Below are 21,981 nucleotides of genomic sequence, written 5' to 3' on the forward strand. Positions count from 1 at the left end.
ATCTCTGATCTCTCAGAATGATACTTAATATTAATATGTAGGGCATAACTTTAGACATTGCTCTACTATATTTGATTACCTTATGTGTGTGATGTTTTCAGTTTATATAAAGGGGAAAAAAATATTCTGGTTGTCGTATGTCTACAAAGTCAGGTCATATGGTCATTTGAAGAATATGGTGAAAAGGGGAATAGGAGTTTCAAGGTCCCCCTTTTCCTCATGGGATCACAGCAGCAGGGGTTTCAGGTCTCCCTCTCAAGTCAGGGGCTCGTGGCCTTGGGGGAGCCTTGTGCCTGCTAAAAATGGGAGCCTTGAAAAGTAATAGAAGGTTCTGGAACCCCTGGAGGTCCCTATATAAAGGGGGTGCAGATAAGGTCCGATGCCAGTAGCCGATGGATGGTATAGCTGCAGGAGCTCCCCAACTCTCCCTCCCTTGTCATTGCCTTTATAATGTGGTGGGTCACCTTTCTTAGGAAACGGGGACAGTTTAATAAATACTGATGTGGTTTTGTAATACAGCTTGAGCTGTAATAGCTGAGCTGAGTAAATGATTATTGTATATTTAAGTTGGTTTAACTATCTTTTGTAATTTTATGTGAATCATTTTACAATTATATTAAAACCATTAATAAAAGGCCGTGGACAATTTTTGTTCCAAATGATCTTGAGTGGTCTATTTATTTAACATGTCTGGTGATTGATTGATATATTTGCTGCTTGTGATCCCATAATATGTGCTCCATGTTATGTTTTTTTGTTAAGGTAAAAATGCTTTGTTTCATAAAATGATTGATCCTCGGCAAAAAATGATTGCACATTGCCGCGCTTGCTTATCTGAGTGCCACCACCTTACTTTCTTCTTCTCATACGTTTTATAAGTGAGATTTTACTTTCCGGTTAGAATATAGTATGTTGAAATGTTATTTGTGAAGCAATGATAAATCCCTACAAAGCTTTTTTTTAACCTTTTCAGTCCAAACTCTGCAATGTCTGCATGTACCTAAAAAAAACCCCAGTTAAGTCCTAAACAGCGTGGTGTTCTGTGACCTTACTGCAGAGTTATCTGTAGCCTCAGCGTTGCCTGGGATACACAGGGAGATGGTTGGGAGTTAGACGGAGAACTGAGTTTACTGAAGCAGTGTTCAGATGTCGTAGGTGGAATAATTTGTGTCTTAAGCGGGAGTAAATTTTGGCTGATAAAATATTGTAGGAGAAGACAAAGTTAATATTCCATGTGAGTACAGGAACTCATTCATCCATGCAAATATGTTACCTGTAGCACATTTGCTACATGCACTGTTTATGTATTTATTATTGTATGTGTTGAATTGTCAGGAGTGTCTATTTTTTTCACTTCAGGAATGAATGATGTTTATGGAAATGCAGGGCATATCAAAACACAAATCAAAGCTCATTTTCCTAGTTTGTCCAGGGTGGTGGACTGCAAAAATGTGTCTACACACTACTGCTCCTACATGGAATAGCTAACTTCAAAACCCAATCCACAGGTCATAATTTCTGGAGTATGAAAAAACAAGCTTCAATGTCAAGTGATACGTTTTCTATGGTGATACTGGATATTAAATTATATAAAATATGACTTTGTGATCAAGTCCGTTAAAAGTTACATTTAGCCTTTTTTTGGTAGTGCCCCTGCCCTGGGCTGGATAAATTCAGTGTACGGCTTGCTGTAACCAACTGAGCTGCAAGGACTAATCAGGTTCATTGCTAAACCTGGTGGCTGATTGCTTCTGCCTGCCTCTGGAAGAATGTTCCAGAAATAGTGTGGGAGGGTCAGTTACTGAATTATGAATATTTATCTGACCTTAGCCAATTCCTAGGAGAGAGGCTCAGAAGGAGTGCTTAGGAGAAGATAAATGTTTGGGAGGGTCTGATCAAAACCCTCTCTCTCTCAGGGTCATGCTTCCTTCCTGCCTATGTTCTGGATCTGCAACAATACTTGCAATAAGACTTCAAAGGACAGACCTACAATGAGCCTGAATTTTGTCGCTGTGCTTCTGGAGCTGGTACCTGGACTGGCAGTGGGGGAGACCAAGTTTATTTTCAGCAGCACCTTCGGAAGTGTTACATTTTTATATCAAAAGGTTCACAGAAACAGGGCCAGAAATTAGAATAGCATTATTAGTAAAAGTACAAAAGCATGTATGCATGTTCAAACAGTCCAAAGTAACTGAAAATAATGCAATAATATGCAGTAATAGTCAGTAAAATGAACACACAGGAAGAAACTCTACTGGAAGACAACAGCATGGTGCTGCACCATACTGTGGGGTGTTTGCTAAAGCATCCCTGACTACAGACTCAGAATTGACCCTGGCTCTCAGAAGCCTTTATTTCGATAAATTATTAGGTTGGAGAAGGAGGGGAAAGGGTAAAGGGGAACATCTATGTGAAGGGAAAGGAAGGGAAAAAGACTAGAGAACTAGAGGAAAGAAATACAGTTTAAAGGCGGAAGGGGGAAGTAAGGCCTCATTCACACCATGTGCAGAGACATACAATTGTTCTCTATGTGCCCTGTTTACACCACAACACTAATATCACATGCATATTTTTTCTATGCAGGAATCTGCAATGTGTATGCAGTTTTCTGTGTGCAAAAAAAAAAACCCATCAACACTGTGGTGTGGACAAGGTATTTAGGAAATTGGATGTGTATTTTTTGCCTGTCAGGGATGCCTTATACAGATCGGTAGGCTGCACCACAAAGGCATCAGAAAACAGATGGATAAGTGAAATAAATGTATTTATTAAGAATAAAGAAACACTAAACAACCAACACCAATAAACCATCAACAAACAAGTGAAAAAGCACAAGAACACAGAAATCCTAAGCACACCTAATGAACTAGCTAACTAAGTAAACACAAATGCAAGGAACAAACAGGTAAAGGGGGACTGGAAACAGGTACCAGGGGACAGGTCTCAGGGTCAGGATCTGGGATGCAGGGTCCAGGACAGAAAACAGGTACAGGTCAGGATTTCGGGATACAGGGTCCAGGACAGAAGACAGGTATGGGTCAGGCTCAGACAGGAATCAGGTTTTCAGCTGGAATTCTGAAGCTCTGAGCCTTGGTGAAGGGCGGGTATATATAGTCCAGCAGTCCCACATCAGGTGTGGATTGTGTCAGGGCTGCGCTCAGCCCTTCCTTCTCTGAGCTGGCCGCTCAGCTGTCGGCTAATTGCCAGCTCCCATCTCTCTCCACAGTTACCCAGCTGTTGTTGATTCTGCTCGTTAGTCCTGCCTACTTAAAGTCGTCCAGCTCACTTGATCTCTGCCTTCGCCTTTGTCAACATCACTGAGACTTTCTCCTGCATTCCTGTTGAAGACTTGCTCGGCTGACGTTCCTTCTGGCTCCTGATCCTGCTTGCTGTACTACTACGTTTATCTCTGGCTCTCTGACATTTGCTTGGCTGACTACCCGATCCGGTTACTGAACTCTGGCTTGTTCTGACTACGCTTACTCTGTTTACCTTATTATTATTAATATTAAACAAATTTGATTCAACTTTACTTCTGTCTCGGTCTGATTCATGGTTCCTGATAGTAGGCGAAGGCCATGAATTCAGAAGATACAGTCAATCCACTTGTTGGTAATATTTTTTCCAGATTGAATGAGCAAGATCACCACATGGATCAGTTTGCCATAGCGTTACAAACGCTCCTGAGTCGCACAGCTCACCTGCAAACTCACACTGTGGCTGCTCTGGTACAACATGAGTTGCAGGCTGTTCCTGTTGCTGCGCCAGTCTCCGTGCAGGCACCTGCCTCGGGTATTACCTCTATAAGAGGTATGTCTGGTTCCGATCCACTTCCCCAGCGATTTGGGGGCGATCCAGTTCAATGCAGAGGGTTTCTCAACCAGGTTGAGATTTACTTTGAGATGCTGCCCCAGTCGTTTCCCACTGACAGAAGCAAAGCAGGTTTCATAATATCTTTGCTTTCTGAGAGAGCCTTGGCCTGGGCAAACCTCTATGGGAGATGCAAAAACCTGTTGTCTTGAGTTACCCTGACTTTGTGGCCTCCTGTAAAAGGGTATTTGACGTTCCTGCACGCTCCGCTTCTGCTGCCAAGTGCCTCATGTCCATTAAACAGAGTACGAGAACTGTTGTGCCATTGAATTCCGTACTCTGGGAGCAGAGGTTGCTTGGAACAATGAGGCCCTCGTGAGTGCTTTTTCTCATGGTCTCTCAGATTCCATCAAGGATGAGATAGCAGCCCGAGATATACCCACTGAGCTGGAGAGGTTGATCACGTTTGCCATCCTCATTGACTCCAGACTCAGAGAAAGACTCTCTTTTAAGGAGCGCTTGTAGAAGCCTCCTGTTTGTTTGCCTTCGAGCTTTGCAATCCCACCCATGCCTCCCTCACCTCCCATGCCTCCTTGTACCGAGTCAGTCAGTGAAGATGAACCCATGCACTTGGGCTTCATGGGTCTCTCTGCAGAAGAAAGAGCCTTTAGGAGGAGGGAGAGATTGTGCCTTTATTGTGGCCAGACAAGTCACTTTTTGAAGTCTTATCCTACCCGTCCAGGGAACGCCCGCACCTTGAGGTCCTGTCATGGACAGACCTTAGGTGGCGTTGTTTCGTCACCAGTTATCCAGAAGGATAAGCCCCTGGTTTCAGTCACCCTTTCTTGGGCTGAGTCATCCATCGAGATACAGGCTCTAATTGACTCTGGGGCTGCAGGCCTGTTTATTGATGCTGCCTTTGTATCGCAGCACTTGATTCTGCTGCAGCTGTGTGACACTCCACTTACCATTGAGGCTCTTGACGGGAGACCTCTACAGCCTGCCCATGTGACTCATGAGATGGTTCCATTGTCCATGGCCATAGGGGCTCTTCACCATGAGATAATCCAATTCCACGTTATTTCCTCACCTAGGTTTCCGCTGGTTATTGGTTATCCTTGGTTACAGAGGCACAACCCCTCTTTTGATTGGCTCCGTGCTGAGGTTCTCCCCTGGTCACCACAATGCAGTGAGACATGCTTCCAGAAGGTAACCAAGGTCCTGTACACCTCTTCACTCTCCTCCCTGCTGGAGGAGTACCGCGATTTTAGCGATGTCTTTGACAAAGGTCAAGCCGGTAGTTTGCCTCCACACCGGCCTTATGATTGTGCAATTGACCTTCAATCTGGTGCCATACCCCATCGTGGCCGGATTTACCCTTTGTCGGTCTAGGAGGATAAGGCCAATGGAGGAGTATGTTGTAGATGCACTTTCTCAAGGTTTCATCCGCAAATCCTCATCTCCTGCTGGTTCTGGTTCTGGTTTCTTCTTTGTGAAGAAGAAGAGTGGTGAACTGAGACCTTGATTATAGGGATCTCAATCGTTTCTACCCGATTCCGTTGATTACAGAGTTATTTGACCTCAAGGGAGCAATGGTTTTCACAAAGCTTGATTTGAGAGGGGCATACAATCTTGTGCGGATTAAGGTGGGCGACAAGTGGAAACCTGTGTTTAATACCAGAATAGGCCATTATGAGTACCTCGTACCTTTTGGCCTTTGTAACGCCCCAGCAGTTTTCCAGGAATTTATTAACGATGTCCTCCGAGATTTGTTGCAGTTATGTGTGGTGGTTTATCTCGATGATATCCTCATATTTTCCAAGTCCCTGGAGAGCCACCACACAGATGTCTGTCGTGTGCTTCAGAAACTAAGAGAAAACAATGTCTATTGTAAACTGGAGAAGTGCGGGTTCTATCGTGAACAGGTTAAATTCCTGGGCTATGTCATTTCCACTGCTGTTTTTTCGATGGACCCAGAGAAACTTTCGGTAGTCCTACAGTGGCCCTGACCCATGGGTTTACGTCCTCTGAAGCGTTTCCTGGTCTTTGCCAACTATTATCGGAAGTTTATTCCTAACTTCTCGTCTCTGGTCAAGCCCTTGACTGATATGACCAGAAGGGACGGTAACCCACAGAGTTGGTCTCCGGAGTCCATTAAGGCCTTTGAGAGTCTCAAGGCTGCCTTTGTTTCTGCTCCTGTGTTGGCACATCCTGATCCTACGTTGCCTTTTATCCTAGAAGTTGATGCTTCTGAGACTGGAGTTGGTGCCCTTCTGTCTCAACGTCCTAACTCTAAGAGCGCTATGCATCCGTGTGGCTACTTTTCCAAGAAATTGTCACCTGCAGAGTGCAATTACAAGATTGGTGACAGATAGCTGTTGGCGACCATTTTAGCCCTGAAAGAATGGAGACATTTTCTTGAAGGTACCACTGTGCCGGTTCTCATTCTTACTGACCATAAGAAATTCACATTCTTGTCTGAGGCTAAGCTCCTCTCTCCCAGAAAGGCGCAATGGGCTCTTTTCTTGTCGAGTTTTAATTACATTGTCTCACTCTTACCCCGGAACTAAGAATGTAAGGGCTGATGCCTTGTCACGACAATTTTCCTCCACTTCCAAGTTGGAGTCGGTTCCAGTTCCTGTGATTCCTCCTGATCGTATCCTGGCTACGGATCGCACCAGTCTTACTTCTCCTTTGGGTGACAAAATTCTTGCTGCTCAGGTCCATGCTCCTCCTGAGAAACCTTGTGACTGCTGCTTTGTCCCAGAGAGTCTCCATACTGCAGTGCTCCAGACTTACCATTCTCCCAAGGTAGCTGGCCACCCTGGGAAGAATCAACTCGTTTGGGCCATTTCCCAACAATTCTGGTGGCCTAGTCTACGGGCTGATGTAACTGCCTTTGTAGCTGCCTGTTCCGTGTGTGCTCAGAGTAAGACTCCACAACACCTTCCAGTGGGGCTCCTACAACCCATACCCAATGGAGAGAGCCCCTGGACCCACCTGTCTATGGATTTCATTGTGCGGTTATACGAATAAATAACTAAACCTAAAGCTAAAGTTGGGACTTTATATGAGGCAATAAAATATATACATACACCTCCATCCCCGATACATTGAACGAAGAGAATGAATAGTGGGACTTTATATGAAGCACATCACTAAGTTAAATGAACCAATCAGAGTGCACATTGTTTATTGTTTACAAAAGTCATACACACACATGTAAAGTAGTAAAAAAGTAAATTGATATAACAATATACTGATAGGTCTCAATTAATAAGGTCTAAACATTTCATAATAATACATGATTGTTTCAACATAAAAAAATAAGGTATTATACTGTAGTAATATGCTGATAGGTCTCAATTAGTAAAGTCTAAACATTTCATGATAATACAAAATTGTTTCAACGTAATATACATTGTACTGGACCTTGGGTATGGAGACCAAAATTGTAATAGTAGCGGCAAATAGGCATAAAAAGCAATGGTGGATTGGTTCATTAAAATAAGCTGTAATATGGTACAGATATTAAACGTGGATACTGTGACAATGCATCATAGGAAAGCTCTACGCGTTTAGTGGTTATAATAACACTCATCAGGAGCAGATGCAGGATTTAGGGGTATCTAAAATAAAATAAAAATGGCAAATTGATATAGTAATAAAAAATGTACAAACATAAAAGGGAGAGGGGGAACATAAAGGGTCCCAATCATTCTCACCTATCTGTAATATATAGGTACGACTGTTGATGGTATCAACGATAAAAGGCATTATAGAGAACGTTATCCCCGGAAGCTGAGATGGAGACACTCAAGGCACGGCAAAGGCACCAATAACCAATGGTAGACATAGAAGAAGGGTATCCAATTTGCAGCTGTGGTGTGTATAATTAGTGATATGCATATTTCATATTGTAGCTGATTCCCAGGGGTATCTGTGGGGATCAATAAATAAAAAATAGAATAATTCCACAGCTGATAAACTGGGGAGGAACTCCCAAAAGTAAGTGTGTAATTGCAATTGCATTTGCTTGGCTGACTACCCGATCCAGTTACTGAACTCTGGCTTGTTTTGACTACGCTTATGCCCCGTACACACGGTCGGATTTTCCAACGGAAAATGTGTGATAGGACCTTGTTGTCGGAAATTCCGACCGTGTGTGGGCTCCATCACACATTTTCCATCAGATTTTCCGACACACAAAGTTTGAGAGCAGGATATAAAATTTTCCGACAACAAAATCCGTTGTCGGAAATTCCGATCGTGTGTACACAAATCCGACGGACAAAGTGCCACGCATGCTCAGAATAAATAAAGAGATGAAAGCTATTGGCCACTGCCCCGTTTATAGTCCCGACGTATGTGTTTTACGTCACCGCGTTTAGAACGATCGGATTTTTCGACAACTTTGTGTGACCGTGTGTATGCAAGACAAGTTTGAGCCAACATCCGTCGGAAAAAATCCTAGGATTTTGTTGTCGGAATGTCCGAACAAAGTCCGATCGTGTGTACGGGGCATTACTCTGTTTACCTTATTATTATTATTAAACAAGTGTGATTTAACTTTACTTCTGTCTTGGTCTGATTCATGGTTACTGATAGATTGACTGTCAGTTAGTATCTTGGCTGGGAGACACCCGATGGTGGCCACCAGAACTACACTCCTTGGTGCTAAATGCAACAGTGCCACCAGCAGGTGAACTAAGCAATGACATGGTTCCTGATAATGCCCCTGGAATGTCTGAAGGTGCTTCTTGGATTTCAGGCCCCTCTATGTGACTAGGTTGTGGAAAAGTCCAGGAGAATTAGCAGAATGTATTTTGGAGTGTATTAATTGGCAACTTCGTGTTAAAAAAATAAATACATTTTCATTTTCTTTCCTGCATTTTCCAAAAACATTTGGCAAAAAAATGACATTCTCAAAAGACTCACTATGCCTTTCAGAAAATACCTTGGAGTGGTTACTTTCCAAATAGGGGTAATTTTGTGGGTGTTTCCACTGTCCTGGTGCTACAGGGCCTCCAAAAATGTGATAGGTAGTCAGGAAATTAAATGCATAATTTATGTGTACTGTAATTTATGCGCTTTAAAAGCTCAAAGGTGGTCCTTATATTTTGGGTCGTTCTATGCATCTAGGCTGTGAAAAAGTGTGGTATTCCCATACTCATAATTAAACCCCAAAATACATTCTGCTATGCCTTTTAAGTATGCCTATGCTGTGTGTAAGAAATTGTTAAAATTACAACTTACAACAAAAAAAAGTGTATATATATTTTATGTGTAGCGCTGGAGTTTTTGCCACCTAATTTACAATGAATAATGTGATATTCTTTGAACAGAGTTTGGCTCCCTCTAGTGTCCTTTTTCTTTGTATTTATGTTGTTAAGAATTTTATTTGGCTTTTGCAATAGCCAGCTCCAATGCATTGTGGGGGATGTAGTGAATGAGGAAGTGACTCATATGTAAATTACCAGTCGAGGAACTACCTACCCACAGTGCTCACTTACCTACCCACTCACAAGGCCAAGTTAAAGAACTGCATGCTGGGGAGGGAAATAAAAGGCACAGCGCGACCAGGCTTCGCTCTCTTCCTCCTGGGATGCCATTGAAGACCTGCCTGCAGGGACCTGTGTGGGCGTGAATGGAAGAGCTGTGGCCTGCTTGTTGCGGAGCGGAGTTGAAGCCTCCTGTGTAGGTTTAACACACAGTGCGCTAGGTCAGCGCGTGATCAGACTGGAGGATCCAGGACACTCAAAGGAGCAGCAAAATGGTTCCCAGTCACCTGACGGATCGGTGCAGCCACCTGGGAGCGGGACTGGGATCACAGAAGCGGAGCAGCACAATTGTTCAAGTCCAGGGTGATGAGAGGGCTGTTGCCCAAGATTTATATATTACTTTGCCACTTTGCAGCCTAGTTCAGAGGATTGCTGAGACTCATAGTTCTACAGAGTGGTCTCACTACATAGACTGTTTTACCACAGGCCTCAAAGTTTGCCTTTCACATAACATAGAGTGTTCAGCTACACTTCTCATAGAAGAGGAAGTTTGCACGTGTTTCACACAGCCAGGTTCACCAACCACCTTTATTTCATTTTAACATTTGCTTACTCATTGGATTACAAATACTGCATTATAATAAGGCTAGTTGAAGAAAGAAGATCAAAGACTTTGCCCTTTACTGTAAAGTGCTTATTATTTCTCTTACACACACACACTGTGGACTGCAGTGCAACCTAGGGGGAGCCCTTGAGTATATGTACTGTATTGCCTTGTTATTTAATGCTGTATAGTGTACTGCAGGCTAGGAGTGTGTTTGTGCAGCTGCACTGGGAGTGGGAAAGTGCCCAGTGTCATGGTTTTACCACCCTGAGCATCGTTCCCACTTAGAGGCACGCTCGCATGCGTTACTCATGTGATCTTTGAGTCCGAATACTTATATGCACCTTGATTATTATTGTTGTTTTAACCTTGTGTATCAGAATCAACCTTGTACTCTATTTTCTAAACCAGTTTCCAGTAAACTTACTGTGTGTTTAAAGTACAAATGGTGTGAGACGTTGTCTATTCCTATAGTGGGTGGAGTGACAGATACTCGGGTGAATTATAGTTTATTGTATTATAATTGTGTTGCTTCTTATCATTGGGTCTCACACAAACAATACCACACAGTTGTGCCTAGGGGGTCGAGTCTATATTCAGGGGGTTGATAGGCAGAGTGCAGGTCCCAAAACAATTATCAGCATCTCCTTAGGGGGTCAGTGCTACATACACACACCAACGATCGCCGCTTATCCTGCTGGACGTCATATGACGTCCAGTCAGGATAGCTTAAGCACTTTCCGCTCGTCATTCTGATATATATATATCAGAATGACGAGTGGAAAGTGCTTAAGTTATCCTGACTGGACGTCATATGACGTCCAGCAGGATAAGCGGCGATCGTTGGTGTGGTGTGTCAGTCTGACACACTGCATCACCGATCTCAGTAAAGGGCCTCTGACGTAGACTCTTTACCATGTGATCAGCCATGTCCAACCACAGCTGATCACAGCGTAAACAGGAAGAGCTGTTTATCAGCTTTTCCTCCACTCGCACTGACAGACGCGAGTAGAGGAGAGCAGACCGGCTGCTCTCCTGACAGGGGGGTCTGCGCTGATTAACAGTGCAGACCCCCAGAGGATGCCCACCAATGCCCACCAGGGATGCCCACCCAGGACCACCAGGTATGCCCACCCATGACCACCAGGGTTGCCAATCAGTGCCCATTAGAGGTGCCGATCAGTGCCTATCAGTAATGTGTGCCAGTGCCTCCTCATCAGTGCTGCCTATCAGAGCCATCTATCAGTGCCCATGAGTGCCACCTATCAGTGCTGCCTATCAGTGCCCATCAGTACTGCCTATAAGTGTCCATCAGTGCCACCTATAAGTGCCCATCAGTGCGGCCTTTCAGTGCCCATCAGTGCCGTCTATCAATGCCCATCAGTACTTCATATTAGTGCCTCATCATCAGTGCCACCTGATCAGTGCCCATAAGTTCCACCTTATCAGTGCAGCCTCATCGGTGCCCATCAGTAAAGGAGAAAACTTACATATTTACAAAATTCTATAACAGAAACAAAGAAAATGTATTTTTTTCAAAATTTTCAGTCTTTTTTTATTTGTTAAGCACAAAAAAAAACCCAGTGGTGATCAAATACCACCAAAAGAAAGCTCTATTTGTGGGAACAAAGTGTTAAAAATTTAGTTTGGGTACAGCATTGCATGACCGAGCAATTGTCATTTAAAATGCGACAGCGCTGAAAGCTGGAAATTGGCCTGGGCAGGAAGGGGGGAAAGTGCCTGGTATTGAAGTGGTTAATTCCTCATTTTCCAAACAAATTGTGGGAAAAAAATTACAACTTCAAAAAGCTCACTATGTCTGGGTTGTCTACTTTCCAAAAAGGGGTCATTTGTACTGTCCTGGCATTTCAGGGCCTCAAGAAATGGTGTTCGTAAGTACATCATGATTGATCAACTTTAAAATATATATATTATACTTTGTAGACACAGACTAAATAATGTACACTAATTTGTCTTTTGGTTTTTTTTACCAAAGAAAGGTATTCAAATACATTTTGGCCTACATTTTTGAAGAAAGATTATTTATTTGCAGAATTTTATAACAGAAACTAAGAAAAACATGATTACCATAGCTGAGAATCAAACAAAGCTGATCTGGTCCTTGTTCGGCCCGTCAATCAGCTGGCAGAAAGGCACCGGCTGGTCGATTGGGTCTCCCAGTCAGACGTAAGAGTCAGAGAAAGCCGCAGAAAGCAGCAGCGTTCCCTCCCACTGCTTGTTAACCGCTAGGATTGCTTTTACAAGAGAGCCGACCATCAGCTCTAAAAACTATATGGGTACATCACTGGTCAGCAAGTGGTTACAAAAAAAAATTGTCTGTCCTTATAGGGCTAGATGAAAGCTCATCTTATGCCGAGTTATCAATATTTAAAAACTTCCAGCAGCTGCTTAAGACTCTATTTCCACTTTACCATTTTTTTTTTAATCTAGGAGCCTGACATTAATTAATAATTTCTTCATTTATTCCATTTAAGCAGGATGTGATCACTGAGAAATTGTGACTGATGCTTTGTTGGCTCATAATTGATTGCACCAATTATTATTATTAACATTGCTGAAGAATTACAAGGTTTTCCAGTGGGGGTAAAACATGGACTATGATCATTTTATTTCCCTTTTTGACAAGGTACTTAGTCGTTAAGTGAGATGGTGAAACATTTAATGAAATTATTTGAGAGCTAATGCAACCCAAAATTGGAAATTGAATCTATTGTAGAATGCTTTCTGTTAAACATTAGCAAATGATAATATTTCCCTGAGGTCCCGTGTTCCGCCCAATCACACATTCTCAGGTGCTTTAGTGCTTTTTTGTGCTTTTTTTGTTATCAATCAACAATATGTTGCCAGCATAAAAAAAAAAAAAAATGATCTCTGCAAGAATATGGAGGATTTTTGCTAAGCGCAAACTGTTATCACATGCACTTTTTTCACTGATCATTTTTTTTTATTAAAGCACTCTTCAATAAAATATGTTGAAGCTTTAGGGTCAAAACACCATTCATATAATTTGTAAACCGAAAAAAAAAGTGTAATCCAAAAAGGGGACTTTTGCAAGAGGCTACCGCTGTTCCCATAAAGTGTTACTTCTAGCAATGTGTCATTTAACCACACCCGCTTTTTTTTCGGCATCCTAATCTTCATTTTCATATGAAAAATGTTGTCCTTAAAGTTCCAACAACATTTTTTTTTTTTTTTTAATGCATTTTTTAGGATCATTACATTGACTAATGCCACTCACTTATTTTGTTAATTATTTTGTTAATGTTGCTGCTAGATTGAAGATTATAGAATATTAAATACCTTATATTCTGCTGTCTCGGCAGTTCCCATATTGCTTGTGGGCATGTGAAGCCCACAAGCAGAATCTTCGGGGATACGGTGCAGCTGAGTGACCAGCACCGCCCATTCTTGCGCATGCGCCGTACGTACGGCGCAGCACTGTACACTTCTGACATTGCCATCACAACAGTCGGCATTGTCGGAAGTGCCCGCCCCCGTTCTGATGGCAACAAAGCCCTTGGCGCTGCCCAGTGGCTCCTGGGAAATGATGACAAACATCTCCCAATAGCACTAGCGAGCACGGGTGCCGAGGGAAATGACATCAGGCGCCTTGAAGAGGAAGAGGCAGATTACGAGGGACCCCCTAGCATTCTCGCGCATGCTCCGTACGTACGGCGCAGCGCCGTACGTACGGCGCAGCGCCGTACACTTCTGACATTGCCATCACAACAGTTGGCGTTGTCGGAAGTGCCCGCCTTCGTTGTGATGGCAAAGAAGCCCTTGGCGCTGCCCAGTGGCTCCTGGGAAATGATGACAAACATCTCCCAATAGCACTAGTGAGCATGGGTGCTGAGGGAAATTACGTCAGGCGCCTTGAAAAGGAAGAGGCAGATTACGAGGGACTCCCTAGCAACAGACCAGAAAAGATGAGTACATTTTTTTTTTTTTCCAAAGGTTGTTATTTAGATTTAATGCTGCTGAATAATGTAAAAAAAAAAAATTATGAATGGAACTCTACTTTAAAGTGGTATTAAACTCTAAACCAAAAATGTAATATATTGCAGCTTAGCAATCAGTAGATGTGGTGGCTGTGTTATTTTTGTTTTTTTAGGCTTTTTTCCCTGTATTTTTTTCCCTGGTGATCCAGCCAGTAACACACGTCCTGTATTAGAGTGCCCCCCCCCCCGGATGAAGGAGAACACCTTTGGACAACAGCATTCTCAATCTGGGGAGGGGGGGGAGTGTTAGGTATACTAGCAGATTTAGATACACTAACAAATTAAAGCCAAAGTCCAGCTAATACTTTATAAGCTGTTACAGCAAAGTTTTTTTTCCTTTTGTGATAACACATAAATAAATAAAAGCTGATCATTGTAAGCAACCCTGTGAGTAGTAAATTGTTTGTTTCATCCCTTTAACTGCGACATCTGCAAGAAAGCTTGTTCTTTTTAAAAACAACAGATTTCATGGCCAGATCACCAGACGAAAATCAGGGAAAGAAAGCCCCCCCCCCAAAAAAAAAAAGGAATGCAGCCACCACATCTAAGAATTGATGAGCTGCAATATACTAAATGTTTGCTTTTGGGTTTATTATTGCTTTAAGCATACTAAGCTTGAAACATGCTAGAAACAAAGTTGGCATTCAGTCAGTATTGCACTGACACTCTTTGATAAAGAAGACTAAGGATCAGAGTAGCAATCCAAAATTATTTGTATGGATCAATGTTATTTGTTAGGGCATTTGGGGTTCCTAAGGTTCCTCATTTATCAGGGTTTGGAAAAGTATCCAAAAGCATCTGCCATCAGTGCCTAGCACAGCTAGCAAGCTGAGCACCAGAAACAGAGGCTTTTAAATACCGAATGTATTTTGCTCTGAGAATCTTTTTGATATCCACCCAGATCTCAATACTTTCTGCATTCCCAATCACTGGTGAAGGGGTCCCTTGAAACACCCTGAAATGCATTGGCTTTTTCAATCAAATGCAACAACTAATAGGACTCATCTCAGATTTTCATTTGGCTTGTATTTGTGCTCTCTTTCTTATTCTGCCGTAGTATTACAAGGGTCTAACAATGGTTCCTGTACAATAAACAGCTACATGGGGAACAGTTCACATAGTAACAACCTGTAAGGGGGTCGAAAGGAATAACTCAATTTGTTTTATTTATTTAAAACAGCTTTAAAGCTTGGGTAATGTAGAGATTTGTAGATCTTGTCAGTTTGGTTAGTCTGCAGACAGGGCTGGACTGTTGCAGAAAAAGAAGGATGTAAAATCTTTGGGGAAGGTAATAAACCATGTAAATGGAGCTCTAAGGGAAAGGTTTGGCCAGTGTGGGACCAGGGAGCTGCAGTGAGACTGGAGAGGGAAGGGGGGTGGCTGTGGAGCTGACTGCGGCTGGTGGACTAACAGCACACCTGCTGTATGGAATGTACTGGAACTGTAGCTTAATGCCCCATACACACGGTCGAATTTTCCAACGGAAAATGTTTGATGGGAGCCTTTTGTCGGAAATTCCGACCATGTGTAGGCTCCATCAGACAGTTTCCATCGGAATTTCCGTCGCACAAAATTTGAGATCTGGTTCTCAAATTTTCCAACAACAAAATCCGTTTGCGTAAATTACGATTGTGTATACACAATTCCGACGCACAAAGTGCCACGCATGCTCAGAATAAATTACGAGACGGAAGCCCTCGGTCTGGTAAAACTACCACTTGTAATGGTGATAGCACATTCGTCACGCTGCCATTTTTTTAATAGTTTAATGTAGCACATTCTCTTCTTCTTTAGAATGCTAGAAGAATGAAGTTGTTTTGCTGCTCATAGTCACACAGAGTTCTCACAGACTGATTTCTTTATCATTTCTCATGATCTCATGAATAATATTAATTTTGTTTTTCGTCAGATCTCCATAATAATATTTTTCTTCGGGTCAGGTTGAAAGAGCCAATTGACAGATTAAGACAATGCTAAAAAAATGTGTCCACATCAATGGTAAGAACTGGGATAATCTGTTGCCATTACTGGCCATGGCCATCTGCGCATCCCCCTCATATGCTACCCGATTGACACCCTTTGAAGTGCTGACAGGTAGACAGATGAGACTCCCTGAACATCTTTGGCTAGAGATGCATACCCCTACCATAGACAGACTTTCAATGGACCAACACCTCATTAAATTCCAAAAAGCGGTAAAAGAGATCCATGTATTTGCAGCGGCACAAATGGGTAAAAGTCAAAAGAAAGCCAAAGGGGTTCGAGAATGCACTTGGGCCATAGGAGATCAAGTTATGTTCTTGGAGCTACGTCCCCTGGATAACAGTCTAAGTAAAAAATGGAGAGGCCCATTTTCCATTATTGACAAATTAAGTCCTTCTGTATATAAGATCAGACTAGAGGAGGGCAAAAAGACACAAGTTAAATGGGTTCATGCGAACCAACTGAAACGGTTCTATGGAGCCAAAGAAATCAACTAAAATGTGCTGCTTTCTTCCCTTTTAGAGCCATGAAGTCGATGTGGATTGTGTTCCTGCTCCATATGATCGGACATACCAAGGGAAAGGAGACTGGACCATTCATCAGCATGATAGTCGACAAGAATCCGGTCTACTGCCTAGAGGGGGAATCCGTCTTACTGCCTGTGGCAATTGTAGGGACTGTGAGGAAGCAAGTTTATTGGTGGAGTCCCATCGATAATCATCTAGTCTGGGTTAATGGCGTTGCTGGGAATGTCACTGACTACCGGGATAGAGTCATGAGTTTTCAGAAGAGATCCTTGTTGATTCAAGAGACACAGTTAAGTGATGCTGGAGAGTGGAAATATTCCTTTGTTATCTCCATCCCCTTGTCCAGCAACACACATGCATCCACTCATCAGTACGTCCTAGGAAAAGTTACCTTGCATGTGTCCCCAAAGACTAACACCACTCCTGCTCTTACAACTTTGGCCAAGAATACAGCTGCAATCCCCTATTACAAATCAACATCCTTGGAATGCCCATCACTGCAAGAGGGACCACCTATCTGATTCATTTAACAGTTCCTTTTGACTTGCCGGAATGTTAGGCATTTGTGTGTTATGGGAGATGCTCCGCAATTTACCTGTCGTAAATTAAAATGCAAGGAAGTGATACCATCTGAGTTGAATACTGTAGTGTAGACTTGACGGGGCTGAATTCATCATAAGATAAAGGCTTTGTAGTCCCCTGTGTTAACCAACCCTTTATTCACTTCAAAGGGTGTTTGATATAATATTTCTTTGATCTGTTCAGGAATGGACAATTTGCCCCAGCTATGAGAAGGTGATGACCTTCTCTTTAATTCATTTCTCTTCAAACTAATTCTCTCTCCAAGAGAGGAGGTGAGGGGCTGAGCTATACTAAATTAAGGGGCAGGGAATTGTCCAATCTTGGAGGAGATACACCCGGAGGAAGGAGAGGGGTAACAGAATCACCAATCAGGGGGACCCTGCTCAAGTCAATGAGAGATGGGCCTATATTAGTGTGAGTTTAGAATAGAGGCAGAGGAGATGAATCTGACGTGGGCCTAAAGACATCACTACTGGTATATATCAGGTCAGCTCCCAGCACTTAAAGGTATACCTGCTTGTCATGTGTTTGTTTGATGTTTGTATTTTAATGAATATACTCTGTATTCTTTTTTTTAACCTAATATTTTCTTCCTTGGGGTAAACTATAGATAGATGAATGTGTATTAGATAGACTTTCAACTACTCACCAATAAATGTTATTGTGTTAAAGCTTTCACTCTTGGTCAAAGAACTCTCATTTAACTAACATCATATCTTTGAGATATTAAATCTTAAATATAATAAACTGTAACAATTGCATACAAGTGATCCAGTTATTATACTGTAAAAGGAACGCTATGTATTGCAAAGCTTCCTAAAAGTTTTCTCTAGCAAATAAAAAAAAAAAAGTTTTGATACATTTTTTTCTTACTAAGCACATTCTCCATGCCACAGAGATTTACGATAAACTTAATAAAATGGTCATATTGATTTCCACAGCTGTTAAACAAGCAAGGAAATCACAAATTCTCACAAATGTAGTCAACCCTAACTCTGTTCTGTGACTGTTGCCTAAACCATGCAATTTACAGTAAAAACAGAGGAATCCGCAGAGCAATTTGCTCATAATTAAATGGGCAGCTGTGCCATCAGTGTAATCAGAATAAAGAAGATAAAGAATTATCGACTAGATTATGTGCATAAATTAAAGATCATTGTTAGTCTGCAGCATTAAGCAGCTCATCTATATTCTGGAAGGAAGTGCATGGTGTACATAATTGACATAGAAAGCTTGACGCAAAATAACTTTATCTATATTGTTCGCAGAAGTTTCTCCAAGGATATACTTTATAGCATGTTGACCACCAGTACTTTCTAGTAACGGTCCCAGCATCACAAAGCTTCATATTTATTGGGCGGCTATAAAAAGAAACTTACAGGCTTTTCACACAAATAATTTGGATTGTGATTAGTTCCATTTAGATTAGATGTTACTTGGACACCTCAAGACTGTGGCTGTGCACAAGTTAAAAACAGAGGTTTTTTTTTTTTTTTTTTTGCATACATTTGTAAACACATGTGAAGGCACATTGCTGCATCAAGGTGCCATTGCAAAATGTGGTCCCTAACTCATAACTGTCTGAGGTCCCAACCTGGGACATTTATTCATTGCTATTGTAAGGGGGGGCAGGCTCAGCTGATAATGGCAGCAGTAAATATGCACAGACAAGAACACCCTGAAACGGTCCAAGCAGGAATACCATGCACTTCAATTCAGCAGGGCAGTGAACAAAGACAATTCAATGCACAGGGGTTTTGTGCAGCAAGCTAATAGCTTAAAATAAAACATCTGCTTGCCATTAACTAAACTTATGTCCATTCCTAACTAACAGTGTGCCCTTAATGGGTTCCCAAAACAACAAGCGGCATATGTACCTTTTTAGAGATCACCCAGCAGTCAGCCTTTTACTCCGCAGCAGGCTCTCACAACAGAGAGAACGAGAGAGAAACACTCTAGCATTATTCAGCTCAAATATAAAACACCCGTAGACAGCTGATTAGCTAGTAGGTTCGACTCAAACATCGGGTGTTCATTTGTTCGGGGAACGAACAAATATATGGGGCGCTCGCGGTACGTTCGCCCACCGCATTGAAGGCTGCTGACTGGCCAAAGCATGCACCTGACCTGTATGCTTTGGCCAATCACAGCGCGATGTACAGTGATGCCTTTGGCCAATCATGGCTCAGAGGCTAATTCCACGCCCCGCACAGGAAAGGGGGGAAGAGCGAGCACCCTAGGTGTTCTGGGTGGAGGCACTGCCAATTATATATTCATAGTCCACTCTTCCTTTAGTGAAGGCTCTGGCTTATTTGGTTACCTGCAGGTTAGTGCCATAGTCTGTGTGGAGAGGGCAACTTCATATGACCCCCCCATAACAGGGCTACATTATTTAATCTGCATGTCACCACACATGTCTGTGCAACAGAGGTGTGTTCCAAAGCACCCACTGGAATTTTTTTTTTTAATTGCTTTTTTTATGGATTCCTTGCGATACCAACAGCTCAGACACTGGTCTTGCAGTGGTGTGGAGTTCTCTGTGGTTTCCCTGCACATGGTTCTGTGATATAAAACAGCTTTTCAATCAGCCTCAAATGTCTCTGCACAAAACAGTCAAAATTGAAACTGTGAACACTGAAGCGTATATTAACAAAAACAAAAAGGCTCATCAGCCTAGTAAACATCCATACAAGAAGAAACAACTTACATCAAGATTAATAGCAGCAATAGCAGTCTCATTAGGCCATGTTTTTAACAGGAGAGAGACCAGCCACCTTTCAATCCAAAAATCAATATTAGAGTGTACCTATTTCATTTTTTTTAAAAGTCACTAAAATGTCATAGTGAATATACTAGGGCTTTTTTTAACTTAACCTGCACCAACCATGCTATTATTAAAAAGAAAAATTAACATTGCAATGTGTTTATTTAGCTTAAAAAGACCCCAAAGATTAAAGTGAATACAAGCATTTTTGCTCATTGCACATTTTGACTGGGCAGATTTTTTGATAGGACCCACACCAGTCAGTTTTAAATAAAGAAATCAACAGTACATATTAGAGTGTTATATTATTACTTAGTTACATTACATAGTAAAAAAAAAATATATATATATATATATATATATATATATATATATATATATATATATATATATACCGTATTTATCGGTGTATAACACGCACAGGCATATAACACGCACATTCATTTTAAGAGGGAAGTTTCAGGAAAAAAACTTAAATTTTAAATAAGGAACTTTGAAGCAAAATAAGGGTCATTGCCCATCTGCAGCCTCACAAGTGCCATCAATGCAGCCTCATCAGTCCACATCAATGCAGCTTCACCATTGCCATGAATGCAGCAGCCTCACCATTGCCATCAATGCAGCCTGATTGATGCCCATCTGCAGCCCAGAGGGGACAGGGAGGGGGGCGGGACGAGCGCCGACAGATTACATACAGTGAGAATCTCCTACGATAGACAGAACAGTGGTCCAATGGTGGCCCAGGAGACGGGACTTCCTATTACAGAGACTGCCAAGTAAACAGGAGATTCTCACTGTATGTAATCTGACGGCGCTCGTCCCACCCAAACCCCCCCCCCCCATAAAATTGAAGTATTGGCGTATAACACGCACGCGCTATTTGCACCTGATTTTTATGGTGAAAAAGTGAGTGTTATACGCCAATAAATACAGTATATATATATATATTCCTGCGCTATTATGTGAATATAGGTAATATAACTGCTGCGAACACTGAATAAGGGTCAATCCATACCCATAACAGAAATATTAAAAAAGGATAGCTGGTGCTGCGCTGTTAAACAAACAATCAGAATTTCAAACTGTATCAAGAAGCAATGTGCTGCTAAAGGTAGTAGTACACATGCGAAATAATAAAATAAAAATCACATATATAAACGACAGCACATCAATAGTGTAAAACTCTCCAAAGTGTACTGATATAGTGACTAATTCCAAAGTGCAAAGTGATAGTGCAAAATAATGCAGTATTAGAAAAGTGCTATACAATGGAAATTTTCTTCAATAAATGGAATCATGTGCAAAGTGCAAACGAAGTGTGCAAATCAGCAATAGAGTCTTTTCTTGTGTAAAGTGCAAATGAACTGTGCAAAACAGCAATAAAGTCTTTTCTTCTGTGCAAAGACCGCAAAGTACAAAAGGTGCCAAAAAACAATTGTCTCCTCTTCATGCAAAAAACACACACCAGTGGAAATGGCCTCTTACCTTGTGGTAATGAGGCAACCGCATGTGTATAACAATAGAAATCAGTGTAGTTTGCTTCTTCCTTATACCGTACTCCTGGGGCAATAGCGTAGATCTAGATCTAATATAATAAATGATCTTTTTCTCCCAGTAGGTACATAGATAATATTGGAAAGAAAAAAAGGTTTTTTTTCGGATCATGTAGTATGTAAAATCAGATGACTTTTATTTCATAACAAACAGTGAAGGTACTCACATTGTATTCAAGCAAGTAAACAGAACTCCATGAGTGGCAAACTTGTATGCCAACGTTAGTTCCGGTGCCTGTCCGTCCCTACGCGTGTTGTCACGGTCATGTGACTTCATCAGGGGATGATGGTATGCACTGGAAATGTCTTTAAATAGTCTACAGCATTGGATACAATGGGCGGCCATTTTTTGTAGCCCAATACAAAATATCATAGTGGCCATGTTTCAGTAGATCACTTCTTTGGAAAGAGCGCAGACATTTTTTTAGTAGTGTCACGCTGCTACTAGGAAAAAGATATGCAGGAACTGTGTGTTCAGAACGATGCATAAACTGTTTAAATAACTTGAACCACTGGAGTCATGTTAAAATAGATTAAAAATAACAACCTAAACAATGAAAAAAAAAAGTTCCTGTAAAAGCACTTTTTTAAAAACCTCAATATATTTATTGTCTTTGACGGGGAGATTAAAAATAGAT

At 41.7% G+C, this 21,981-nt stretch overlaps 1 protein-coding gene across 1 annotated transcript in view; it reads left to right on the forward strand.

The window, feature by feature from the left end:
* The window catches only part of KCNMB2 (potassium calcium-activated channel subfamily M regulatory beta subunit 2), an 846,546-nt gene extending 828,904 nt beyond the window's left edge, over positions 1 to 17,642 (forward strand). Inside the window, exon 5 of the mRNA XM_073626248.1 lies at positions 16,440 to 17,642. Coding sequence (XP_073482349.1) covers positions 16,440 to 16,634 — 195 coding nt within the window. The 3' untranslated portion in view covers positions 16,635 to 17,642. The remainder of the gene's footprint in view (positions 1 to 16,439) is intronic.
* The last annotated feature ends 4,339 nt before the right edge of the window (positions 17,643 to 21,981 follow it).

The sequence above is a fragment of the Aquarana catesbeiana genome, linkage group LG04, assembly GCF_042186555.1.
Source record: "Aquarana catesbeiana isolate 2022-GZ linkage group LG04, ASM4218655v1, whole genome shotgun sequence".
Taxonomy (NCBI): Eukaryota; Metazoa; Chordata; class Amphibia; order Anura; family Ranidae; genus Aquarana; species Aquarana catesbeiana.